The sequence below is a fragment of the Panthera onca genome, chromosome B2 (assembly GCF_046562875.1).
Source record: "Panthera onca isolate mPanOnc1 chromosome B2, mPanOnc1 haplotype 2, whole genome shotgun sequence".
In the NCBI taxonomy this organism is placed as follows: domain Eukaryota; kingdom Metazoa; phylum Chordata; class Mammalia; order Carnivora; family Felidae; genus Panthera; species Panthera onca.
Window position 1 is genome coordinate 104,414,402 of NC_138343.1, and position 21,767 is coordinate 104,436,168.

The following is a 21,767-nucleotide window of genomic DNA, read 5'->3' on the forward strand; positions in this document are numbered from 1 at the left end:
TCTTTGTAGGTTTCCCAATTTTTCCATTATAATGGATTCTTTGATAGTTTTTCATTAGAATTTGATAGGTAAGGACTAGGGTCCTTTGAGCTCTGCCATTCCAATGAAACAGAGGTCTTGTTATCAAATTCGAATCATCTTGCCTATCATGTTTCTCCCCCTTATCTTTTCAGGCTGGACACTAGCCCAGGCTGGACACTAGCCCACTGGTCAGCTAAAAGGGATTACAATCATAAAAGCTATTTGATTCTATTTAAATAGATTATGCTTGGATGGCACACTTGGATGTTTGGTTAAGACTTGTGTCAGTGAACTAAACATTGGAATAATGGCATAGCAGTGCCTTTTCCCATTTAACAACACTACTCATTTAGCTTAGTATATTTTGACATTCAAATTAATTAATTTTCTCTACACATTATTTAGAATATTTTTTTAAGTAAAAAAGAATATTCTCTTTAATTTCTGCTTTCACATAAGTGATTCCTCAATATTCTGCTTGAGTGAAGCCAACCTAAACTAAATTTTTGTATTTTAGATTTTAAAATTTGGGATACTGAATTCTCATCTTTAAAATGAAATTAAGTGGTAATGTTTTGCTGTACTGAATCTAGTAATTTAATGAATATAGAAATACAGATAGTGGGAGAAAATGTCTTTTATTTTTTAGGGGTGATAAGATATTTTTCCTGAAGATCTCTTAATGTATATATATTCCTTCCAGCAATACTTTTTACCAAGTAGGGAATAAAGTAGATGTTAAAAAGGAAGCTCACTGACCATTTCTGTTTATTGTAGCCCTGTCCTGCTTAAGGGGCTAAAGGTTCTGAGCATGCAAGTTCAGGCCCACTATCCCCTTCACCAACCGTACCTAGAGTAGAATATTGGGAGCCCCAGGCTCAGTGGATGTCTGTGGAGAGAGAAAGAGTTGCTTCAGGCATTCTTCATGATTGGTATCTCATGTTCCTTGGGTGGGTGTTGAGCAACCATATGGACACAGAATCATGGTATCTCTTCCAATGTCTGCCTTTTTTCCCTACATTTCTTACCTTGTATCTGCCTTGGTGTCATGAAAATGGCAGGACTTGGAACCCTGTAATGTGTTTCAGCCTAAGTGCCCTTCTGTCTGGCTCTTGGTAGGTGTGTTAACGCTAGCACTTTCTACTGGCCGGGTTCTTATTGCAAACTTGGTGACTTTCTTTGAAAGCACTGTGCTTTTCCTCACAAAGAAGTAAAATGATTCTAGATTCAGATGATCTTGGATGCCATTCTTGGCTCCACCATTTAACTTAACTGTGTGATCTTAAGCATGTAATTTTCCTGTCTCTAAATACTACTTTTACAGCTTATAAAATGGACATGTAATACCTAATGTGAGTTTTGAAGATTAGATGAAATAAAGTACATAAAGGGCTTGGCACATGCTATGCGCTTAATATGAAGTACAACATCTCTGTTTCCTCCCAGTTATAAATAGTGAATTTTGCTTGATGATGCAAATGCCACTCTTAGCCACCTGATCAAACACTTAGAATATGGACACCAAGGCAGGCCAGAATTTAGCTGAATATGCCCCTTGGATACCTGGCCACCCACTCAGAGGCCCCCACATCAAGTCTCTCTAAATTCCAGGTTTATTCTGCTCTCCTTGGAAAGTCACTGTCGAGGCCCCAATGTGCTTCACAGGCAAGGCCACACAGCTTAGAAATCCACTTCCTTTGGCTTAATTTTATAGGAATAACTTACGATATTTAATGTATTACTGACATTTAACATTCATAGTTAGTTTTCATGTTTAACTTACGGAAGGAAAAAAGATGAATCACAGCTGCCATTAGTCATGTTTTAAAAACAGTGGTACTACATGACTCTCCTAACTTATTGGAAGCTGTTTCTAAGCACACAAAGGCAATTGATTGAAAATTGAATGACTTTCTATCAGATTACTGTCTTGAGGGTGCTTTTAGAGTGAATAGACCAATTTACATCTTAAGGTAGAATTGACCTTATTTTGGCATATTTGGGTGGTGTGACCCAGGGCACACAGTAGGCAGAGGTGTGGCTAATATACAGTAGACACAACAGCCGTGAAGCTGGTAAAAGTGAAGTTGGTACTGCTCCAGCCTGTAAAGTTTACCCTTGGGAATAATTTCTGAAGTGTTCATTGCTATGTTCTACATTTAAATTCCTAATTATTTTAAAGCTTCTTTCATTTTTCTTAAATTTATATTGCTATAAATATCAAGTGTCTAAAACCAGATTTTGTTAACATAAAAAGAACATTTTTTTAATGTTTATTTTTGAGAGAGAGACAGACAGACAGAGCAGGAGCGGGGGAGGGGCAAAGAATCTAAAGCAGGCTCCAGGCTCTGAGGGGTCAGCACAGAGCCTGACATGGGGCTTGAACTCGTGAACTGTGAGATCGTGACCTGAGCCGAGGTTGGATGCTTAACCGACTGAGTCACCCGAAAGCCCCTAAAGCCAGATTTTTTAACATGAATCTTCTGTATGAATTTACTAAATATTTTATAGGTTAATAAAACTAAATGTTACCTCAGAGAAAAAGGATTGTTTTTGAGTTCTGCTTTTTGTAAAAGCTAAACAAGCAGTAGAGCTTCATTTAAACATGCTTATAAAAATGTATAAATTTGCCTATACCATGGATCAAATCATGACCTTCAAGATATAGTTACATATGGAAAAGTATGACATAAAATTGTTAGGCTGTAAAATGTGCTAGAAAACAGGACTAATAACCATAATAACATTGTAAAGGGAGTTACGAGTTGTCCCATTGTTTCTAGTATTTATTTTTTCTATACTATTAATTCATTTAAATAAATATCAGTGATTTTTTGACCCCTCTTAGATTTAAAAATTTTTTTTTTAACGTTTATTTATTTTTGAGACAGAGAGAGACAGAGCATGAACGGGGGAGGGGCAGAGAGAGAGGGAGACACAGAATCGGAAGCAGGCTCCAGGCTCTGAGCCATCAGCCCAGAGCCCGATGCGGGGCTCGAACTCACGGACCGCGAGATCGTGACCTGAGCCGAAGTCGGACGCTCAACCGACTGAGCCACCCAGGCGCCCCGACCCCTCTTAGATTTTAAACACCAAACTTCTGTTATTCCAAGCATTTACCTTAACAGTGTTTGTGTAAATGAAATAGCATAAAAGTATTCTGTAAACCTTGTAATACTAAATGTTAATCTTTTCACAGATGGTTATTTTGAAAGACTATGTATCTATTAGAGCTATAAGAAAAAAATTTAAATACAGTCATTTGATCATAAATCTATACAAATAAAAATAGATGCCAATATTATTGTTAAGCTTCTTTTTACTCGTTTTATCAAGTAAACTGTCCAATTTTAAGTATGACTTCTAAGGATGCCCACTGTACTCTGTACATAATAGATGGTTCAAAAGGCGTTTATGATAATGGAGGCAGTCTGTTCATATAAAACTATTATAAAAATTTGGATCAATGAAGCTATTGCATTTTGGAAAGATTTTTTTGCCACTTTTCTTCCTTTTGTAGCCATCTTGATTCATGGAAGCAGCACATCTTGATAACCTCTATTCCTCTCCTCACCAACACCATACCCCCAACCTAGGCCATTAATAGTTCATTTTTGTGTTCATATCCTTCTGTTTCACATAAATTCTCTTAAACTTATCTCTGAAAGTGGTCTAGGCAGCTTTTTAAAAACTTTTTAGAGTCAGAACTCTTTTACACTCTTAAAAATTAATGAAAACATCAAAGAGCTTTGTGAAGACTATACCTATTGATATTTACTATGTTAAAAATTAAAGCTGAAAGATATTTAAAACATGTATGCATTCATTTTAAAGGTTCATTTTTTTTTCTTTTTAGGGTGAGAGGTCCATTTTGTATTAACATTAACATATTTTTAGGAAGAAATAACTATACTTTTTAAAAACAAAGCATTTAGCACAAGAGATCTTTGTTGCTCATTCTTGCAGATTTTGCACGCCTACTGTATTCAGTCTGTCGCAGTGTGGTGTTTTGGTTTCTATATATGAAGAAAATACAACCGCTTCATATCAATATGTGCTTGAAAAGGACAGAGTTTTTAAGAATCTTTTCAGAAAATTATGGATATTCTTTGATTCTATACTAGAACTTGACAAGTAGTCGTTGCATAAAAGTTGGTTTTAAATGGACTCTGATTCATAAAAGTACGGGATCTGAAGCCATGTTAATGAGCTCCCATCTTTTAATTAGTAGAATAATCCATTGGTAGATCTTTCATCTGTGCATGGTTTTATAATATCTTGCCTTTTGTATTTTGAATGTTTGCTTGCTGAGTTATTCCAGTCTTCCAAGTGTTGATGTATTTAGTTACACAGTATAAAAATAATTCACATTTGTTATTACTGACCTCATCAGAAAAACTTTTATGTGTTGGTAAACTCTTAAGCACATGGTAGTAGATACACATTTTCTAAAATTCTTATTTTCTCTTGGAAGCTCAAATTTAGTCATTGGCAGCAAAGGCTTTCAATTTTCTTTGAGCCGGCAGACTTCTCCATCTTCAAGAAAACTTCCACTTAAATACCTAAGTCTAAATAATTGCAGTTTGTCAGTTTGTCATTTTCTCACATAAAAATGATGTTTCATGGAAAAAAAAAAAGGAGCTACTTCAGCTCTTAATGCATAGTTTCTTTTCATTGTGATAGTTACTGCACTTTGGTGTCCACTGTGCTTTTTACATAGTTTTCATTTCATCACACAGAATATGGAAAAGAGATATACGCAAAGATTTGAGATTTGATAAAATTAATAATCTTCACACTTTATCAAGGATATTCTTTTTAAAATTTTTTTTTAATGTTTATTTATTTTTGAGGGAGAGAGAGAGCACAAGCAGGGGAGAGGCAGAAAGCGGGGGAGACAGAGAATCCCAAGCAGGCTCCAAGCCGTCAGCACAGAGCCCAAAGCAGGGCTCAAACTTGCAAACTGTGGGATCGTGACCTGAGCCTAAGTCAAACACTTAACTGACTGAGCCACCCAGGTGCCCCCTTTATCAAGAATATTCTTAACCGATTGAGCCACCCAGGTGCCCCCTTTATCAAGAATATTCTTAATTGAAACTGGCTTGTGTGTGTGTCTGTGTGTGTAGCTTAGAGTTCATGACAGTATGCAGAATCAGGCAAGGATTGCTAGAGCAGTTTGGTACCTCTGCTGGACTCTTGCTTAAGGTGCCAGTGTTTTTAACCTGTAAGTGCTGTGGCACCATCAGTGCAAATGTCAGCATATAACGTATTTGTATTATCAGGAAACTAATTTTTACTTGAGGATTCCCTCAAAGAGTCTCTAAGGCCCTGGAGATCCATGGACCTTACTTTAAGATTGGCCCGTAAGGGAAGAAGGTATAGTTTATAACAAGAGGGCTACAGTAAACATTTTTCAAACCCTCCTCTTAACTGACTCGCCAGTGAAATTAGCCTCCATTCCTTGTGTCATCTGGCAGCAACTCTCACAAAATGCTGAATGTCAAGGTTGGTCAGCTGTCCTCTGCTATGTCCATTCATCTCTGTTCCCACCAGCAGAGTGAAGTGTTTTTGCAAATACCAGTTGTATTCTCAAATGACTTTATGCCAATGCCATCAATACTTGTAGTTATACAATTTTAATATTATGTGAGTAAGTAGGAGTTCAAAAAGAAAAAACTTAGTGTTTCTAAAACTAACTTAAATGCTTTGGAATGACTTACTGTAAAAGATTGCTATCATATAATTTACTGTGGATGAGATTTGTAAAAGGTTAGGGAAAAATATGCAAATCTGGAAGGATTCTGCATTCCTTCACTAATATCTTTAATTTCTATATTATAAAGAAACTAAAGCTTGCAATTGTGATGATGTGTTGTGTGTGTTCTTTGCAGGAAAGAACAATGAAACCAATCTTTAGACTCACAGTTTTTTTAAAAAAGGCTTTTATCTCACCTTCAAAAGATTAATGAATGTATGTACATACGGATATGTTAAGCTGAAGTAAAATTCATAAGTTAATACCTGTATCTTTTTTTTTTTAATGATTCACCACTTAACCAACTTTTCCAGTAGATTTACTGACCAGTAGTGAGAGTCACATTGAATCAGATAGTTACTTTGCTGCTATCCATGTGCTAGAAGCAAATTTCCTTTGGTTTCCATGACAGTAAAATATGCTCTCTCCCATCATTGCACTTTGAATCTGTGGCTGGGTCAAATTGTATTGGTAAAGTATTTAGACAGCCTTTTAGAAATATAATCTTACAGGTCAGATTTCATAATGATACAGTGATGAGCCGGATGGTATCAGCTTTTTTTCAAAGTCAGTATACTAGCATTTTGTTGAGTTGGGAACTGCCTGGAATAAGCAAGTATATGGGGGCATCTTGGAGATTTCATAGTTCGCCTAATTTCATAAATTGCATAATAATACTTCCTGAAGGATGAGAATTATAATAATAAGTGTTCTTTGATCTACGAAAATAAGTTCCCTGGTCAATCAGATGTGTCAGGATTGGGGCGATGGTAGCGGTTCACTGATGTCAGCTCTCCCAAGGCCAGGTACGTATGCTGTCGTTTATAGATGCATCGTGACATGGTGCAGAGACAGGGGCTGGGAAACAAATGGCCTGGACTCTCTGCCTGGCTTGCTTAGCAACCACCAGGAGTCAGTGAAGACTGTGTTCCTAACTCCCTAACAGTGAGCTTGCAGGATGAGTTGTTTTCCCTGGAAGTGGAGGGTTCATTCATACTCTTCATAGTGTGTTTACAACCAGTACATGCTAGTTGCTTTGTCTGTGACCAAACGATTAAAAAACTCATCAACCTTAGTTAGTTTAGCACCAGGCTATATCACCACAGCTAACTAAACACTGAAATTATCAAATGCCAAGAGATTTCTCCGGATGCCTGATTTCATGATGATTGCATATTCACTGTTAACAGTGTGGCCTGGTCTTATAGGCCTATTCCTTCTTTTTTCCTTTTTTTCCAAAAATGTTTACTGAGTATCTGCGGTGTGTCAGACACTGTTGTAGGGTTAGGGATCCTATAGTGAATACAACAGAGGCAAAAATAAAACCCTGCACTTGTAGAACTTAACACCTGGTAGAGGATACATGTACATATGTATATGTATACATACATATACATGTACATGTACATACGCAATCACACATACATACATATATACATACACAAATGCAAAGAGGACAGAAAAAGTGACAAAGGGAAATGAGATACTGTTAGTTGGAATTCTGCAGGGTGACCATAGAAGGCAACATTAAGATCATGTCTTTCATACAAACTCCTAAAAGAAGGCTATAGTCTAGAGGAAGTGGTCTCTCAGGACATTTGTGTGTGTGTGAAGAGAGAGAGAATCTTAAGCAGACTCCATGGTCAGCCCAGAGCCTGATGTGAGGCTTGAACCCATCATCTTGGGATCATGACCTGAGCCGAAATCAAGAGTTGGCCGCTCAGCTGACGGAGCTGCTCAGGTGCCCCTTTCAGAACATTTTTAAGTATCCTTGTCCTGGGATCTCTGCGGTTTGCATGGGAGAAATACTGCATCTTAGTTTTCACGGACTCTGACTGAAATTTAGCATTTCTTCCAAATGATGTACATAGGTAACCGCTATAGTAATATTGGGAGAACTTGTAACTTTGTTGCAGAGAGATATTTTCGTGTCCCATTATAGGTATTATAGACACTCTTGCTTATGCTTGTCACGACTTATAAATTATGGTAGTTCCTATCTCTACTGTTAAATCTTGGTTTTTAGTGCCGTAATAAAGAAGCACAGAGATCACAATTTTTAAAAACTCTGTATTAATAGTTAGATGTCAAAGTAATAGTTTTCCTTATATCCCTACGTAATCTATCTTATGAATTTTAGAGCGTTAAGAGGCTGAGGCTTCACCAGATTGCCAAGAGGTCAGGAGGTTCCTGGCATAGAAATATTAAGCTTTCATTTAATCCCCAATCAAGAATTTTCTTCAACCTTCCAACCGTACAGCACTTCCTTCACTTGTGTCCTTCTCCTAGAGATTAGTCACATACATCTTGAGATGGTTTGGGCTTTCTGGATAGTTCTGTAGAATTGTGATTGTGAAAGATCCCTTTTAAAAAGCTTCCTCTGTAATGCAGGCCACACAGTATTAAAACACTTGCAGAATAATGTAGCAAGTTAAGCAGAAAGTTGGCTTCCTAGAAAGTGACGGTTTCATATTTCACAGGTCAGCTTTTACATTTCTCTGGAAGTTATTACTCAAAGGACCTAAAGGCAGTGCAGTTCATCTTAAGAGAAAGAACAAGATGTAGAAATCTGAGTTAGAATCAGTTCATTTCACTCACTTTAACTAGATTTCATAGGCTATGATACCTTCACCTTGACCTGCCTATGGGAAATAAGATGGGATGTACATGTTCCACTGGTTTGGCAAGGAAGCCCTAAGAATAAAACTGAGAACCTCTTACACAGGTAAAAAGGGGAGGGTGAGTATTGGTGAAATGGGTACTCCTGAGAATTTTGCCCTGCCACTACATGTTATATGCTTTAGATCTCTTTGACCATATCCTTCTACCTCTCGTCGAAAGTAAAAAGTCAAAAGTAAAAATTCTCAACATCTTGATGTTGCCAGAAATCTGAGAGAAAAAAAATCATTTGTTCTGTAATTTTCCCATGAGATGAACCTTATGCTTGTGTCTACGGTGGAAGGAAGCTAATTGTGAGGCACTAAACCTCTTGGATTGTGTCTTCAGTGGTGCCCTTTCCTTCTAAGAAACAGATACTCGAAAAGTGGGATGAACGCTATAAGACCCTTGCACTCAGTCACGTGGTTGATTTTCCTCTGCAGGCTGGTGAAAGACGCTCCTTGGGATGAAGTCCCGCTTGCTCACTCCCTGGTTGGTTTTGCCACTGCCTATGACTTCTTGTACAACTACTTGAGTAAGACACAGCAGGAGAAGTTTCTTGAAGTGATTGCCAATGTCTCGGGATATATGTATGAAACTTCATACCGAAGAGGATGGGGATTTCAGTACCTCCACAATCACCAACCCACCAACTGCATGGCCTTGCTCACGGGAAGCCTAGTTCTGATGAATCAAGGTGCGTGTGGACACAATCGAGGGGATGCCCAAGCCAATATCAGTCACAGTTGCCTTGAGAGCAGAGCATTTTTGTATCTAGCCTTAGTATATATGTTCATGGTCAGATCCCAACTAAGTTCATGAGATGAAGTAATACCTAGGACATCCCTTAGAGAATTGAGACACATCTCTTTCCTCATTTCTGCTAGTTATATTAGCCTGCAGGTTATTTAAGTAAGGCTTCTGATTGTGCCAAACCATATCCTTACAGCACACCGTCAGTGGTGAAAATTCATTTTCCCAGAGAATTTTGACAGTGAAGACAGCCATCCTGGATAAATGGAGTTTTTTGTTTTATTCATTCATTCATTCATTCATTCATTCATTCAAATTTGTATTTAAATTGTAGTTAGTTAACATGCAGTATAATATTGGTTTCAGGAGTAGAACCTAGTGATTCAGCACTTAAACATAACACCCAGTGCTGTCTTCCATAATACCCGTCACCCATCTTATCTGTCTCCCACATACGTCTCTCCTTCAACCCTCAGTTTGTTCCCTGTCTTTAAGAGTCTCTTGTGATTTCCTTCTCTCTCTCCCTTTTTATTTTTCTCCCTTCCCATATGTTCATCTTTTTAAAACCTAAGTGGGTGGTTTATTATTTGAAATGACTGTTCTTTGCAAATAGATGTCTATCATTACAACACTACTTTTTTTCTCTAAAGACTGCAAACAACCAATCTAGATCATTTAGCTCAAATTTGGAAGTGACTTTTGTGGATCACATAGCTACTTTGCATTAATGTATTATGTAATTGCTGCTATTATATTTTCTCTGCTTGTATAATTCTGACTTAATTACAACACCTGTGAAAGTCTACAAATGATTAAATAAGACTGTATTTAAGAAAAGCAGCCCTAAGATCACAGTGAATTATTAGGATACTAAATATATACTTGGAATAGGCAAATCTAACAGAACTCTTGACTACTTCCCCATGAGATTTAGTATGCATTTTGTAGATTATCCAACATCAGATTTCCTCAAGTCTAGCTTTCTCCCTTGTCTTACCAACCAGCCATCACTTTTAATTAGTCTTAGAGGAAAAGAAACTAACATTACCTAAGCATATGACACGTGCTAATCCTTTTCCCTGTTTTATTTAATTATCGCACTAGCCATATAAGGTAGCTGGGATTTGGACCTAGTTCTGGCCAAACTCAAAGTTTACTCTCTTTCCATTACATTTTGTTGCCTCTCTTGGAATAGAGATTCAATTTATAATAATTTAAGGAAAGCTTTAAGAGGGTAGAGTTTCATCCTAGCTCCCTTTGTCCCCTACTCTTACAAAAACAAACAAGATTTAAAAGATGAAAATGCAAATAAATAAATAAATTAATTAATTAATTAAAAAATGAAAGATTAAAATGCAAACCTTCAAAGTATTTATAAATCCCAATGCCTGTGGAATGACATCATCATGAAATGGTGGAAGGAACCCAAGATGAGCTAGGTCTCAGCCCGGGTCCTTGGTTTTAGCCCAATATAGTGTTATTTCTTTATATAAATGTTTAGTTCTTTAGTAGCAGGAAGAGAGCTTACTTCTTCATTCTTTGTGGTAGATAAAATTGTTCCAGAAAGTATGCAGGCATCGAAAATACTGGTTCAGATTGGATCAAAATGTGTAGTTCTCCCCTGGCAGGAGTTTTCATTGTGCATTTATTTTGTGATTACAGTTCTGGTTGCTCAGAACTATGGGATACAGTCTTACAGAACCCCCACATAGGCAGTGTACGCTTTTTTTTTTTTTTTTAAGTTTATTTTTGAGAGAGAGACAGCTGGGGAGGGGCAGAGGAGAAGGGGACAGAGGATCTGAAGTGGGCTCTGTGCTGATAGTAGAGAGCCCGATGCGGGGCTTGAACTCACAAACTGTGAGATCGTGACTTGAGCCGAAGTCGGAAGCTTAACCGACTGAGCCTTTCAGGTGCCCCAGCAGTGTACACATTTATGAGATGATTGGACAGACGAAGAGGTGAAATCTCTGGCCCTGCACATCTCAGTTAATAATCAGGCTTACAGTCCTGGCTTTGTTGGCATACCCACTACCTTTAGGGGCTGCCTCACAGGCTGTTTCAACAATCCCGCGTTCTCCAGACCAGCCTCGTAGATACTGACTAGGTAGCTTAGTGTATCGGTAGTTCTCAGCAGACTCACATAAAATCTCAAAAGTGGGAGAATTTGAACTCGGTGCACAGGGACCGCAAGCTCACACATAAGCAGTTTACACATCAGTTGCAAAGAAGATAGATGTGAAATGTTTAAATGATTATGCAATAGTTATAATAGCAACAGAGAATAAAATAAGAGGTACCATGAAGCTATGGTTAAATATCAATTGAGTGTATTAAGTTTGAATTCAGGAAAACAGTCTTCTTTAGGTGGGTTAGAGAAGGTTCATAGCACTTTGAAAGATTGACAGGGTGTATGGATAATGAAAATAATGAAGTACATTCCAGGCAAGGTCTATATGGATGGTAGATAAACACAGAGCATAGCATCAATAACAATCCCAGCGCCTCATATTGACAGATTTGAAGTTTACAAAGGTAGACATTGCCTCATGTCTCCTGAACAAGGTTGTTGTAAGGAAAAAATGAGGAAAAGCTAGGTAATGCGATATCAGTTAGCAGGCCTGATTTTAAGCATCACTTGGAGATGGTAGATATGGAGAAGAAAAAGATGATGACTGGAATTTTTATTTTTTTAATGTGTATTTATTTTTGAGAGAGACCACGCAAGCAGGGGAGGGGCAGAGAGAGAGGGAGACAGAGAATCCGAAGCAGGCTCCGTGCTGTCGTGTTTTGCCCCTGATGTGGGGCTCCAGCAGTCCTCGAACTGTGAGATCATGACCTGAGCCGAAGTTGGATGCTCAACTGACTGAGCCACCCGGACACCCCTGGAATTTTAAACCCTAATGATTAGAGAATGGAAACTGAAAACTCTCCAGAAGACTGGCATGTCAGGTATAGAGCTGGATAGGAGGTGTCAATGTACAATTAACAGTCACCTCTGCAAAGCTGAGCCTGAGAACAGTGCTGCCCTCATGAGATGGGAGCCCGGTCCTGCATAGCCTGGGACCTTGGATTTAGGCTGGGGTCTGTGGTCCCGGGGCCCCTGGAAGCCCTCACCCCCAGCACATGTAGTAAGCTGTGGCAGTGTTTGGCACTGGTGATCACACACATGTCTGTGGGGGTAAAGCCACAAAACTCCATCCACATCAGGAGGCAATGAGCTTAATTTTATCCTCACTGGTTCTATGTTTTAAATATAAGCAAACAAAACAAACCTGAAATCTAAAGACCTAGGTTCAGATCAAAGTCCTGTTCACTTTTAGTCATGTGTCAGAGGTCTTGCACAAGGCAAGCTTTCTGTAATTTTGGAGTAACAATGCCTAATTGAATTGTTAAAAGGATTAAGTAAGATTGTGTTCAGTGCTGTGGAGATTATAAATGTTTTAGAAATGTGAGTTGTTACTGTTACCAAAATGCTAGCCTTGCAAGAATTATAGAAAACTAGCATTTTTGAGTCAAAAGAATTTTATAAAGTTTGTAGGCCTTTAATTTTCAGTTGCAGAAATTGAAAAATGTGACAGCTTGAGTGCTTGAACCAAATTTTGGACCTCATTTTAGGTAGGTTCAGAACTCCAAGTTGATTATTTTTACCATTAGATTGTCACTCCAATGGTCTCTCTACCCCGCTGTGCTGCCTTTTGAGATCCTCTGGAATCTAAAAGCACATGAAGAATGAGAAACTGTCTTTAATGACAGGACAAACTGAAGACTATCTGCTTAGGCTTTATCGTATTTGCAGCTTATTAAAAATCCTATAAAATAATGGTGCAAGTTGTATGAAGTATTAAGCTTCAAAAATATTTTCAAGTAGTAGTTTTTAAAAAACTTGAAGGAGTGTCCGAGGGGCTCAGTCCGTTGAATGTCCGACTTCGACTCAGGTCATGATCTCTCACTTAGTGAGTTCGAGCCCCACGTCAGGCTCTGTGCTGACAGCTCAGGGCCTGGAGCCTGCTTCGGACTCTGTGTCTCCCTCTCTCTCTGCCCCTCCCCTGCTCACGCTCTGTCTCTCTCAAAAACAAATAAAAAATTTTTTTTTAATTTAGAAAAATTGAATTAAATCTCAATATACAAGATCTTTACATATAGACATAAAGTTATCTTAGATGTGATGAGGTTTCAGTTTATTTAACAGCAGTACTCATTTCAAGGTTTATCTTCATTTAATAAGGGACTTGTATTCAAGAACTTTTTAACCCACATCATGGACCTGACCCAAACCTAGATTAGCAGAATGCTGTTTGTAATGTTGATAAATGAGTTTTGCAAAATGCCATTTGTAATATAAACTAGCCAGATGACTCAGAGGGTTTTATTTGGCTATCGTTTTGCCAAATTTTGTTTATGCTTTATTAGAGCCATAGTGATTGTATCCGTGTGTTTTCATTCTTCAGGGTATCTCCAAGAAGCATACTTATGGACCAAACAAGTTCTGACCATCATGGAGAAGTCTCTGGTCCTGCTCCGAGAGGTGACGGATGGCTCCCTCTATGAAGGAGTTGCCTATGGCAGCTACACCACTCGATCCCTCTTCCAGTATATGTTTCTCGTTCAGAGGCACTTTGATATCAACCACTTTGGCCACCCATGGCTGAAACAACACTTTGCGTTTATGTATAGAACTATCCTACCAGGTACAGTGAGGAATCAGAAGTGGGAAAGTGGGAAAGCATTAGCAATTATGTTTGTTTCTGATTATGAAAATGGGCTAGATGAGGAGAAGAAATGTGAGGTTTGAGTCATACTGAGGTTAGACTTTTTGTCAAAAAAATAAAGAATTCAAGAGTTATGTATCACCAGAACATTCGGGGAATTAATGCGAGGATTTGTGATTTACATACTCTAAAACTTGGAGCATAATGGATCAGATACAATTCATAGCCCCCATAGTACTTTTATTTTTGTAGATGTAAAACTTGGGTACGTATACAAATTACTTTTCATGAATCTTCACAAAATATAAACATTTATGATTACATGGTAATTTTCCTTGACGAATGATCATAACTTGAGTCTCTTTCATTTTTTAGTTTTTAGTTTTTTATTTCCGAACTATATATATATTCAAAATGAAAGATTACACCTATGTATTTGCTGGAGCTTTGGTGTTTTCTTTAAACAGTTTATTGAAAAAAATTACATAAAAAATAAAAAAATGAATTGCTGTAAGGGCACCTGGGTGACTCAGTCAGGTCTGACTTCGGCTCAGGTCATGATCTCACGGTCTGTGAGTTCGAGCCTCACGTTGGACTCTGTGCTGACAGCTCAGAGCCTAGAGCCTGCTTTGCATTCTGTCTCTCTCTCGCTCTCTCTCTCTCTCTCTTTCTGCCCTTCCCCTGCTCATGCTGTGTCTCTCTCTCTCTCTGTGTGACTCAAAAATAAATAAACATTTGAAAAGTAAAAAAAAAATGAATTGCTATAAAACTTCTAAATTCTGTGTTGCTATGTAGCTTAGGCTTCTAAGAGAACTGGCTCTAAAAACAGATGTATTTGATTCAAGAACGCATTCATTTCTAGGACAGCCTTATAACTCTCATTTCTAAACAAGACTAAGATGTTTGAAAAAGTTTAGGATGTAGATTTTCATCAGGATGGGGATTTTTTTTACCCCAGTGAAATGCAATTTTTAGATGGTGATTCTAGACCTCTAGTAAATAATCCAGTCTTTAAATCTTTTGCTCTGGTTGTTTACACATGAACTGAATAGTACTTCCATTATTGGATTAGTCATCTAGAAAACACTACAGAGCAAAAGAACCCTAAGATTCTTAAAGTTTAGTTGAGACTTAACATTCAGAACCCTATTGTTTCACTGCATATTCTTAGATGGAGGAGAGGTCTGTTTTGTAGTTTATCTTGATAAACAAAGGCCATCTAAAGCAAGGGATCTTGAAGAGGTCTCACTGCTTTGTAATTTGAGCTGAGATCTAACAGCCAGCCACATCACTGCTGTGAGCTGTGTCCCTGACTGCATCCTAAACTGGAAGACAGTATAAATACCTCTAAGAGAAAGATTAATGTATTTGTGCCAATTAATCCAGCAAATCTTTATTAAACATCTACATGCCAGGCATTGTACAAGGCAGGGGATTCAAAGAGAAATAAAGCATATCATCTGCTTGCAGGGAATTCACAGATTAATAGAAGATTCAGAAGTCACATTTTATCATAAGACTTATTTGCAGTAGCATCTACAAAGCTGGTAGAAGTGAAAACACTAGCTGTAAATTATGTAAATACAGTCATGGCATCTTTTTAGAAGGGATTGTGTGTTAAAAGTCAGTCTGTTCTCAACAGCATTTCTCTTTTTGTTCCCTCTACAATGTCTGTTCTAGTACCGATTATTCCTGTCTGGCTCAGAGTTGCCTCCCATTCTTCAGGAACACCTGGATCATATCCAGTCTTACCTGCTTTTGTTTTGCTGACCTATTCCTGTATGATCTTTGCATTTTCTAACTTCCAGCAGTATGTATTAGCAGGCTCTTCTATGGGAATTGTTTTCTTCCTATAGAAATGGAGTTTCTCCCTTAAACCTTATCACTTCCACTTTATTGGATGCAAGATTGAAGCACCTTCTGTCATTATCTTGGCATAGAACGTGGGTTGAGTTGGTAGGAGGGCTGATGTTCATTCCAGGTTCTGGAGCTCACCATGCACCAGAGGATAGATAGCCTGTGTGTCTACGCAAATATAATTACACGTAGCATGGACTTGGAAAATGAGGAAGGGGGCCGTATACATACGCATTAGGAACTATGGCACTTCTGTTACCAATAATAAGCTGCCACATAACAGACACAAACTTGTACACAGGATTTGTGGAAGGGCTTCAGAGGGATTCTGATTAACTGGGCTGGAGTAAAGCCTGGACATTGTGTTTTTGGTTTTTTAATCCGGGATACAGAATTGATTCTAATTTGCAACCAGGATTGAAAAATCATTGTTTAGATCTTCATGGGAGTATGCAGTTTTACATTTATCTTAATTCTGTCAAACCTCTTACCCCAGGGTTTCAAAGAACTGTGGCTATTGCAGACTCCAATTACAACTGGTTTTATGGTCCAGAAAGCCAATTAGTGTTCCTGGATAAATTTGTCATGCGTAATGGCAGTGGTAACTGGCTGGCTGACCAAATCAGGAGGAACCGTGTGGTGGAAGGTCCAGGAACACCATCCAAAGGCCAGCGTTGGTGCACTCTTCACACAGAATTTCTCTGGTATGACACGTGGGTCTAGGGGGGCGGGGAGGGGGGGGATTGTGCTATGACACGTGGGGCTGTCTACGGGGGCCGGGAGGGGGGAATTGGGCCCTGGGGATACAGGGTGCTAGTTTATTGCAATTAAAAAGAACAACTGTCTAAAGTACTTTGTAACCCTTTCTCCATGCCCCCTCCCGCCTTGCAGCTTCAATTCATATCACAGCCTTTGACACTGCTAGAAACATTTAGAAACAGTTCCTTACATGTAAGATCTCATCACTGTTTGCGGTTTTTGATTTTCTCACACTGGGAGATGTCTTAGGCTCACATATTTAATAGATGTGCATGTTTTGATTTCCATCATTTTTGAAATCATATAAAGAGAAAAGTACAAAATTTAGACTGGGATTTACTCCGACAATCACACCAAAGAAATAAATAAATAAAGGTAGTAAAATGTTTTGTTTTAGTAAATGGAGCATTATAATCTTCTAATAGCAAAGCTGTTACTAAATTTTCAAAACTATTTAAAAGTGTTTGACAGTATTTGACAGTTTCACTTTGATAATAAAAGAACCATGTAATTTTTTTTGCCTTAATCTTTTAAGCCCAGAAAGAGAAGCCAGGGCCTCCTGTTTAAAGTTCTGCCAAGTATATTGTTGGCATCCAATAAGTTAAAATAAAAATTACAGGGAACTGGTTAATCATTAATCCTTGATGTCTTTTCGAGCTATTGAAATGTGTTTTCAACTCCAAGATAAGCTTCTGTGGTTTGCTCTACTTCTCTTCATTATTTTTTTTTTAATTTAAAAAATTAAGAGAGGACAAAGACATTAATAAAGTTAAAACTGGTTATCCTTTAACCAGCATTTTAAAAGACTGTTGTCACAGATAAAATAGTAATTTGATGTGATTTCACTTACCCTAAATATATGACCAGGAGAGCCCTATAAAGCTGACTCTAGGAGTCAGATTAATGCTAAATCTCACTTGGTTCAAATTCTGCCATTTATAGGAATATGCAAAGTGACCAAAGTCAGAGAAGTATTACCAGTTTGCCTTGTATCTGGATTTTTTAAATCACAATAATTAAGTCAACATTATTAACTAGACCTAAAAAGAGACACAATTTCTGATGGCCTGAGATTCTAGAACAAGAGACAAAACGGCCAAAACCAAACGCCAGTAAGATTAACTCTACCATTGGTGATTGATTCATTTCAGAGAAAAATATCTAAGAGCTAATAATCTAGGCCTGCCTTTCTTCCCTTGAGCAGTAAATCATCCAGACCTGTCAGAAATGTTATCTCAAATCATCAAAAGCAAACAGTCTTGTTTATGATTACTTTGGGGACCTCTCTGAGCCACAAACCTGTGTTCTTAATCACTGTGAAAGTTTAATGTTAATTATTGTATAAATTTGACAATAAGCATTGTCATAAATAAAAAAACGAGAGGCCATTTATTGTCCAAAATGCATGACATCATCTGCAGATTAAAACAAAACCTGTGGGTCCAGGTAGGCACTAGTAGCCACAATTATAAATCTCCTGGTATTAATAGTTTCTTGAATTTCATCCACTTGCATTCGTTTTTTTTTTTTTTTAAGTTTATTTATTTATTTTGAGAGAGAGTACACAGAAGCGGAGGAGGGGCAGAGAGAAGGAAAGACAGAATCCTAAGCAGGCTCCACCCCATCAGCACAGAGCCCGATGTGGGGATCGAACTCGTGAACCACAAGATCATGACCTGAGCTGAGATCCAGAGTCAGATACTTAACCTGCTGCGCCACCCAGGCGCCTGTCATCCACTTACATTCTTACGTGTGGTATTGGTAGTAAATTTTATCTAGTGTGTGAAATTCAATTCTATTTAAATCTATTTTTTTAGAGGGTGAAAGTACTCTACCAAACTTTCAGTAATATCAGCCATGACAGAACAGTACTTCCTAACAACTTGAGGCTTGTTAGAGTCTAGATCCTAACACGGGGTTCTCTAGAATAGGCACCCCTGGACTTGTTTAGATGGGAACTTAATTCTGTGAGCCCTGGTCATTTGGATGGCGGTTCTGAAATCGTTACGTGAAGAACGTCCCTGTAGTATGAACAGCAGCAGCCATTTCAGGCTCAAACCCGAGGATCCCACGGTGTGAAGTACTCCTCTCCCATTCAGCAAGGGTGCTCCCCTGTGCATGCTTATCCACGGGTGTTTCCGGAAATGTCCCGAATACAGAATACACTGCCGGCCCTCTGGGGAGCGTTGTGTTGTTTCCTCGAGCCACGTCACAAAGTGGCATCACAGTCCTGATGTGTTATTTTAACTTCCACCAGAAACCCATTTCATTGTTTAAAAATGAATCCTTTCAGGTATGATGCCAGCTTGAAATCTGTTCCTCCTCCGGATTTTGGCACCCCTACGTTGCATTATTTTGAAGACTGGGGTGTTGTGACTTACGGAAGTGCCCTGCCTGCAGAAATCAATAGATCGTTTCTTTCCTTCAAGTCAGGAAAACTGGGGGGCCGTGCAATATATGACATTGTCCACAGAAACAAATACAAAGATTGGATCAAAGGATGGAGAAATTTTAATGCCGGGCACGAGCATCCTGATCAAAACTCATTTACTTTTGCTCCCAATGGTGTGCCTTTCATCACTGAGGCTCTCTATGGGCCAAAGTACACCTTCTTCAACAATGTTTTGATGTTTTCCCCAGCTGTGTCAAAGAGCTGCTTTTCTCCCTGGGAGGGTCAGGTCACGGAAGACTGCTCATCAAAATGGTCTAAATACAAGCATGACCTGGCCGCCAGCTGCCAGGGGAGAGTGGTTGCAGCAGTGGAGAAAAATGGAGTGGTTTTCATCCGAGGGGAAGGTGTGGGAGCTTATAACCCCCAGCTTAATCTGAGGAGCGTGCAGAGGAATCTGATCCTCCTTCATCCACAGCTCCTTCTCCTCGTGGACCAAATACACCTGGGAGAGGACAGCCCCTTGGAGACCGCTGCAAGCTTCTTCCACAATGTGGATGTTCCCTTTGAGGAAACAGTGGTAGATGGGGTCCACGGGGCTTTTATCAGGCAACGGGATGGTCTGTACAAAATGTACTGGATGGATGATACCGGCTACAGTGAGAAAGCAACCTTTGCTTCAGTGACATACCCTCGGGGCTATCCCTACAACGGGACAAACTACGTGAATGTCACCATGCACCTCCGGAGTCCCATCACCAGGACCGCTTACCTCTTTATAGGGCCGTCTGTAGATGTTCAGAGTTTCAGCATCCACGGGGACTCCCAGCAACTGGATGTGTTCGTAGCCACCAGCCAGCATGCCTACGCCACTTACCTTTGGACAGGAGAGACCACGGGACAGTCTGCCTTTGCACAGGTCATTGCAGATCGTCAGAAAATTCTGTTCGACCGGAGTTCAGCCAGCAAGAGCACCACTGTGCCCGAGGTGAAGGACTACGCTGCTATTGTGGAACAGAACCTGCAGCATTTTAAGCCAGTGTTCCAGCAGCTGGAGAAGCAGATCCTGTCCCGAGTCCGGAACACAGCTAGCTTTAGGAAGACCGCTGAGCGCCTGCTGAGATTTTCAGACAAGAGGCAGACGGAGGAGGCCATTGATAGGATTTTTGCCATATCACAGCAGCAGCAGCAGCAGCAGAGCAAGTCAAAGAAAAACCGAAGGGCAGGCAAACGCTACAAATTTGTGGACGCGGTCCCTGATATTTTTGCACAGATTGAGGTCAATGAAAAAAAGATTCGACAGAAAGCTCAGATTCTAGCACAGAAAGAACTGCCCATAGATGAAGATGAAGAGATGAAAGACCTTTTAGATTTTGCAGATGTAACGTATGAGAAACACAAAAACGGGGGCTTGATGAAAGGCCGGTTTGGACAGACGCGGATGATGACAACTCGCAGCAGAGCCCCTTCCGCTTCGTACACCAAACTATTCCTGATCCTGAACATCGCTATTTTCTTTGTCATGTTGGCAATGCAGCTGACTTATTTCCAGAGGGCCCAGAGCCTGCATGGCCAAAGATGCCTTTACGCAGTCCTTCTCATAGACAGCTGTATTTTACTGTGGTTGTACTCGTCCTGTTCCCAGTCACAGTGTTAGCGCTAAAGCCATGCGTTGTCAGATCGTTGTGTGGTGACAAGAGTCTATGCAAAAAAAAAAAATAAAATAAAAATTGCCCTAGTTTGTTACTGGACTTTTTATCTCAGATTCATTTTAACAAATTAAGGGGAAGATTTTTTCATACAAGAAAGCAGGGATATGGAGAAATCGGAATTGGAAAGGCAAAGGTTTATCAGAGGAAGAAGAGTAGCTTGGTTGTCCCATGGTGTTTCTGGAAGTAACTGGCTTGGCTAATTTAGCAATGCATATAATACTACCCTTAGAAGAAACAACAAGTCTGATTTTAAGTAATATTTTTTCTTGAGATAAAAAGATTTAGATAGAGTTGGGTTTTATTAATATTAATTTAATGATGTTTAGCAGTTTCCACATACTATTTTATGGCAAAGGCGGAAGCCCACAATAATGAGAAATTCAGAAAAATTTTAATGGTGGAATCATGTTGAAAAATAAGTATTGCTAAGTCCTGGGATGGCAGTGTTCACTTCCTTGGAGGGTAGTTCATCAGTGAAGTGACAGCAGGATCTGCATATCGGATTACTATTCGGACAGCATAATAAAATGATGACAGATGATCATTAAAAAATTGAAATATGTTTTTCTGTAGAAAACACATCAGTGAATGAATGTTTCCTTGATGTTGGTCTCTGCACACACATAATGCATCCATTGGTTGTTCAATAAATAAGACAGTTACAGGCAATTTAATTTTCTATTTTCCTTATATGGAAAACTGTTATAGACCCAGTGACTCAACTTCAGAATAAAATATTTTATACACCGAACATTGATTTCAATACCAAAGAAGATGGGGGAAGCTAAAGTTTGGATATGATTCTTATGTTTTTTTAATAGAAAACTTTAAGTTTATTTTGCTAAATAAACATCATAATTATGATTTATCTATAGTGTCTTTCTTCATTGTTGGATTACATTAAATGTGTGTGCAACAGTTTTGAAATCTTTGAAGAGAGCTGTTTATTTGGACCATGCATCACTTAAACTTATAAAGTAGTGTTTGAATTGAAAGAAGTACTTTCTCTGCTACGTACCTTTTTTGTTGTCTAATCCTATTTTAAACATTTGGAACAAAAGCCAACTTCTGATACTTAAATACCAAACTTAAAAACATAAACTTGCTATAGTTATTTTAGTTAAGTTCTCAGGTGGTAACAGGAGCACAGAGTA

The 21,767-nt window shown here is 38.8% G+C and overlaps 1 protein-coding gene across 5 annotated transcripts in view; it reads left to right on the forward strand.

Moving 5' to 3' along the window:
* The window catches only part of DSE (dermatan sulfate epimerase), an 81,160-nt gene extending 59,679 nt beyond the window's left edge, over window positions 1-21,481 (forward strand). For all 5 annotated transcript variants that reach the window (XM_060616457.3, XM_060616458.3, XM_060616456.3 and 2 more), the window contains 4 exons: window positions 8,878-9,131; window positions 13,636-13,875; window positions 16,250-16,457; window positions 18,806-21,481. In XM_060616457.3, the coding sequence (XP_060472440.2) occupies window positions 8,878-9,131; window positions 13,636-13,875; window positions 16,250-16,457; window positions 18,806-20,558 (2,455 nt within the window). In that variant the 3' untranslated portion in view covers window positions 20,559-21,481. The remainder of the gene's footprint in view (window positions 1-8,877; window positions 9,132-13,635; window positions 13,876-16,249; window positions 16,458-18,805) is intronic.
* The last annotated feature ends 286 nt before the right edge of the window (window positions 21,482-21,767 follow it).